At 45.3% G+C, this 6,066-nt stretch overlaps 1 protein-coding gene across 1 annotated transcript; it reads right to left on the bottom strand.

Moving 5' to 3' along the window:
- Positions 1-602: 602 nt before the first annotated feature.
- LOC135393421 (uncharacterized) lies at positions 603-2,878 on the bottom strand. The gene is made up of 6 exons (XM_064623861.1): positions 2,789-2,878; positions 2,157-2,326; positions 1,947-2,103; positions 1,725-1,851; positions 1,525-1,665; positions 603-1,465 (listed from the first exon to the last, which is right to left on the bottom strand). The coding sequence occupies exons 1-6, from the start codon at positions 2,815-2,817 to the stop codon at positions 1,325-1,327; spliced, it is 765 nt and encodes a 254-aa protein (XP_064479931.1). The 5' UTR covers positions 2,818-2,878; the 3' UTR covers positions 603-1,324.
- Positions 2,879-6,066: the final 3,188 nt, after the last annotated feature.

Raw genomic sequence — 6,066 nt, 5'->3', positions numbered from 1 at the left:
ATATGTTTAATTCGGCATACTAGTTGACTTGCCTCATAGTCCTTTCTTCATAATCTTTGTGCATGAAACTCCAGGAGAGTCCAGGGGGTAACATGAGTTGTTTACTTTTTCTCACCTTACGTTTTCTTACAGGTATTACTGTTTTTTCTTCATGACCAAGAATTATTCTGCGACATACATTTTCAACTGTTATGCTGATTCTGTCGGCTCGAAGGATCCGCAGTTGTATTGTTGGCATTCTGTTTGGCACATTTATTTCACTTTTCTCGGGAAATGGCACAAGCAAAGAACATGAGCATTTCCCTAACTTGAGTCATAATTGATTGATCCAACACTCAAGTTCCCAGGTACGTGTTGGAACAGTAGTAGTGCCTTTTAATTGTTAATCAATGAATTCTAATTGTGTAGAAGCTTAACCCCCCTATCCCCCACTCCTTCCTGCTGTCCTCTCTCCATCTGTCCACGTCTGTACGCCACTCATGGCCACAGTTGCTTCATGGCGGTAACACAGAAAAAAAAAGAGTGAGGTAGATGCCTATTTGCAGGTGATCAGCACTAAAATGTCAAGGCTACAGTAAAAATCAACTGAGGCAAGAAACTGAGAAGAAAGAAGCAGAACTCTTTGGTTGCACATAGGTGAGGTACATGACCATAATGCTTTACTGCTGTTCACAAAGAAGGATATAAAGCTGTACTCATGGCGGCTCATGAACTTCTCATCTCGAAGAATTTCAAGATTGCAGCCACCACCTTCTATACATGCAGGAGGCAGCAACAGCGACTGCTGTTGAGGATGTTTAGGTGTTACTGCAGGTTGGGCATGTTAGGTGGGCTTGCATTCAGACATGATACTTGTATGCCATTTCTTGTCAAGCAAAAGTCGTTTTGCTTCTGTCCTTCATGTACAAGCTTGGAGGGGCCAGTGTCCTTCATCGAGTAGAGAGATTGTACCTCTACCAGTGCAGGCTCCTGACATTCACAGAGATGCACACCACCTGGGCTGCATCCCAAATCGGGGTAGCGAGGGTTGATCACCGGCCCCCAGTTTTCAACTCTTCCATTAATATGGTGCTGTGCTAGTGCAGTTAGGAGAGCATCCTTCGCTTTTTCCTCTGTCTCGATACCATTGGCAACAGCAGCACTTCTGACTTTCTGAGGTTGGAGTATTTTTTTGCAGGAGTGCTGCAACGCCGATTTGTTTCGACATGCAATGTAGACGTTTTTATTCTTGCTTCTCTACGCAGAAACCAAGCTGCACTCATCCTCTGCTCCCTTGTTAGTCAATCTCTGTAGCATCCGCGTGTGTAATTTTGATGTCGTCTATCTAGGTGGGTGTTTCCGTTGGGCTTGATGGCAGAGAGTTTGAAATGTCGGACTCACTGCGGGACTGGGTTGGCGTGCTTGGCTCTCTCACAGGCTGTTTGTTGACATCAATGAGAGTGAAGTATCTTGCATCAGGTTGCACCTAAGTGTGTTAATAATCATCAAACAACTTGAGGGGATCACAGCAATACAACATCTTACAATCCGTAGCTGAGCCACAAAGGCCTTGAATCTCTCTTCCGAGAATGCCTCACTGGTGGCTTCGGTGGTAGAACTTTTCCTCTTTGATGATATCCGTTGTGGACGCCTGCAGTCCAACTCCCTTGCAGGCCGAGGCTGGACCTATTCGTGCAGAGATCAATACGGGAGGAATGATATATCTCGAGCATGTATGTGATTACCTGATTCAGGCTTGGTGTCAGCCGCTGACACGGAGGTTCCGCTGGTGCGTGTTGCCGCTCTCTGTTCTTGTGCATCGTCTTGACAGTGAAGCACACTGCAGCACAATGGCTGCACACCTCACCTAACCTGTTCATATGTGACATAGGAAATGCTCACTATGTAAAGATGCCACATTATTATTATTGAAGTAATGCTATCCATACTGCATCAGACTTACTTACCCTGCCATGCATGTGCAAGAGGCATCCAAAATTGTCCCATCACGTTCTGTGGCAACCCAGCAGTTGTAGACAGTGTCTGGGAGTTGTGAAGGACTGATAACGCCTTTGAGCACTATTCTCTTCTTTATCTCAGCAACTGTTACGCTGTGCACTTTACCTGTTGGCGAAACTGCACTTCAGGAGAGCGACTTATGGTAATGTTCCACCTACCACTGTGAAGGAAGTTGTACTCTTCAGGTGATTTACACACCTCCATCATCTTCTCGTCATAGCCTGGCTTATTAATAAAATACTGAACAATCTGGTCATATTTTATATACGGCCAGAGGTCTATGCGGTCCGTGTAGGTCAGAGTTCTGTACTGCACGTCCTGTAGAAAACTGGCAACGAAACATTAAAAAGAAAAAAAGAAACAATCAGTGCGCTGTTGATATGAAGTACGTATATTTTACTATAAAAGTGGCACAGGAAGAGGAGTACCGGACAGGATATTCATGTGTAGCGATTTATTTAACCAGTTCCTCCCACATACGTGCGCGGCGTCGGCTGGGCATCGTACGCGAACGCCAGTCTGCCGCCGTGTGGTGCTAGACTCAACAAACTTTCCATTGTTCTCGCGCTTACGCTGTGCAATTATAAATGGATGTAGTTATGCAATATGATCAGTATGATTCAGTATATGATCTTCTTCCACTTCTATGCAATATTTACTTTCCTAACCGTTTCAGTAATTTTTAAAAACGAGTGGTCCCGATACGGAACTACACCCTTATAAATCCCTGTCGAGTGCGTCTGCCCCGCACAATACGTGTTCTGTTTCAAGGCGGCAAATTTGTACTCACCTTCTCAAACTAGGCGCCATGTCTACCATGCCGGAAAAAGCTCGAACCGGAAGTAGAGGAGCACAGTGTTGCGAGTTGGACGTGGCGCAAAAAGCCCGAAATACCAGCAGTTACCAGTGCGGTACACAGCACACCGTACGTAATTCCATCACTCCCTGAGATGAAAGTTCAGCGCAAATAGCTGTTCATCTGATGAACAGCTGATGACGAAGCTGATGAACTTCATCAGCATGCACAAAAACATAATGATGGCAATTGGTGTTCTGAGGCTGGAACACATAGCAGGGACAAATACATACAAAGCCTCAAGTGCGTTTAGAAATTAAAGATGAAAGAAGGAAGACATTGAAAAGGTTAGCAAGCTGTGGGACTGTGTAATCCAAAAGATGTGGGTTTGAGTCCCACAGCTGGCTAACCTTTTCAGTGTCTTCCTTCTTTCATCTTTAAAACATAATGTTTGTTCAGTTTGGACTAGTCAAATTCATTCGAGGGGCTCCGGCAATTTGCTGAAAGTTCTCCATGAACCACCTCGGTAAAATACCGGCAAACGTTGCCGGAATCGCCTTTCGACAGGCAGCCGGCGCGTATAGAAAGTAACCGGCCGGGTGACAACCTAAGTCTATAGTACCAGCAATGCCCCGCCGCTGTAAATGTTCATGATGGAAAGTAATCGGTCTGAGGCTGGAACTATAAAGGGACAAACACAACACAACCTTCAAAGTGCCTGGGGACATGAACAGTTGAAAAAAAGAGGGGGGGGGGCGCTTTTTCGACGACTGTCATATTTCAACAGTTCAAGTAAATATTTCGATCGTGTTACCGTACCGTACAGTATAATGAAACGTAGTAGGGGAACGGAGGGTTAGTTGCGTCCTGGGCCGACTTCAGGAAGACGTGAGATGACATATCCGTCTGAAAAGCGCTGGAAAACTTGAGACAGCACATCCAGTGGTAGGATTCGAACCCACCACCTCCCAGTCTCCTCAGCACGGCCAGGTGGATGCTTTCATCCACTTTTCGATGCAGAACTCTGCTCAGAGGGGCGCGAAAAGACAACGTCGATGAAACGCACACAATGAGGTCTATTTAATCGGAAGGTCTCACGGCAATGATTCTGAGGAACATGCTAAGCAATTGCCTAAATTCCTTGATGACGTCCCGTTGCCGGTCATTGATTTGAGAGCTGCTTTTATCGTATCGTTTTCCTTGCGTTGAGTTGCGTGCCTCCAATCTACTATTCCCCATGCAGTGCCTTCGCGTGTTCTTATCGCATCGCATTGCGTGTGTCTTATCACTGAAAGAATCCACCTCCTCAATTTCTCTTCCCTATGGCTCATTTCCAAAATGGTACAATGTCACTTTTCTCTTGTTACTTTGGGGGAGGGGTGCAGGTTGGGGAAGGGTGCAAGATTGAGATGATCGTCTTCTACGTTAGCACAGTGATGTGCGCAAAATGCTAATAGCATTGAGTTTCAGATACAGGAGTAATTTCAGCGTGCCCTCCACCCGAGAAACCTTATCATGACGTTGGTAGACTGACTGAAACCGAAACAAATCGGAAGGGGAGGGCTGGGTTCCACGAATGGGCACTTGTTGGGTGCCTCCTATTGAAAGAAAAGTAGGACAGAAGGTCGCGTCCCTTTCAGGGACCATCGTAATCCCCTCAAGACCGTGGCTTTCGTGCGCGACCTTGTTCACTCCTAGCTTCGAGCGTAGTTCAACTCTACCAAATTGGTGGCACTGTCGAACACTATGACATCATTTGTTTACAAACAGGGAGGTCTATATACAGTAGGCGGCGCGAGAGAGTTTTAGGATAGAGTTTTCTCACCGAAACTCAGAACCCACCTTGGGTCTGCTGCGTCAGCAGTATAATACATGTGGGTATTTCGCGAAAAATGAGCTAATGTTTAGAAAATAGAATGGTTGATCGCGCACCAAAAAGGCGGACTGCATAGTGTTACCAGTGGTGTGAGGATACTCAAGCAATTTTTTGATTTGTAATTAATTAATTAGTGAAATTAATTGGTCAGTTTTTTTAACAGTCATTAGCGCCGAAATGTCAATGAGAAAGTTGTAGCGGCCCATACAACGACAGGAAACCCGTTGGTTGCAACTTTGTACCTCTAACGGATCGTTTTTTTGTTTTTTGTTTTCTTCCCGACTCCAAAGGCTAACTTCCGAGTTTGCAACAAATCGACGCGGGACCTGTTGCAGACGCGCGACGAGCGCCGGATCATAGCGCTCTCGAGCGTTCTGTTATTGAACGAAGATTAGTCACGATTCTCATTGACATTTTCCTCGGACGCTTTCAGACATATGTCGGCATGATTCCCTTAGTAGTCGGCCCAGGGCGCATATTTCCCAAGGCGTCAGTGTTGCCCATCTCTGTGAGGCCAACAACGGTGAGCCTTTTCGCCATCACCACATCTTGACTCGACATTTTGGCTTGACATGGACTCCTTGCGCGAATGCGGCATGTCCCGCGTCGATTTTTTGCAAACCCGAAAGTTAGTCTTTGCAGCTGGGGAAAAAAAAAAAAAGGATACGGGTACAAAGTTGCAATTAACGGGTTTCGTGTCATTGTATCGCCCGCGACAACTTTCTCATTGACATTTTGGCTCTAATCCTTGTAATGCAAAAAAGACTAATTAATTTAACCAAGTATGAATTACTTACAAAACAAATAATTGTTTGAGTATCCTCACACCACTGGCAACACTATGCTGTCAGCGTTTTTGGTGCGCGATGAAGCACACTATTTTTAAGCTTTGGCTCATTTTTCGTGAAACACCCTGTATACTGCTGGCGCTTGAAAATTAGTCTCGTGGGCTACCAAGACAATAGTGACAATTTCCGACAGAATAATACATGGACAGCATTTATAGCGTTTATTCACTGACGTCACTCCTCCAGAGGGCACTAGTTTCGAAAAGGCGAAATCTCCGCCTTGATGTAGGTCCATCGAAGTGTGGTTCCGGTTTTCGTTCGCTGCCTTTACGTTATTTAGAGGACTATTAACGTTGAAAACATGGAAATTACTTGGATTATGGTACAAATAATATCCACACAGTACAATAACTTTAAAAGCCAAAATGTACGATGTGGGTGAAGGTCTGGATGTCCAGACCTTCCAGACTGTCCAGTCAATACATGAGAACCTTATATCAAACGGCGGCAAATCTGCTAGCGGCAGTGGCGCTCCCCTGCAGATGATGTCACGTGAATAAACGTTATATTTCGCGCATTGACTTCATTAAGTTACGTTTTTTGTAACA

The sequence above is a fragment of the Ornithodoros turicata genome, chromosome 4 (genome assembly GCF_037126465.1).
Source record: "Ornithodoros turicata isolate Travis chromosome 4, ASM3712646v1, whole genome shotgun sequence".
Classification (NCBI taxonomy): Eukaryota; Metazoa; Arthropoda; class Arachnida; order Ixodida; family Argasidae; genus Ornithodoros; species Ornithodoros turicata.
The sequence above is the reverse complement of the archived record's forward strand: the minus strand, read 5'-3'. Positions and strand labels throughout refer to the sequence as shown.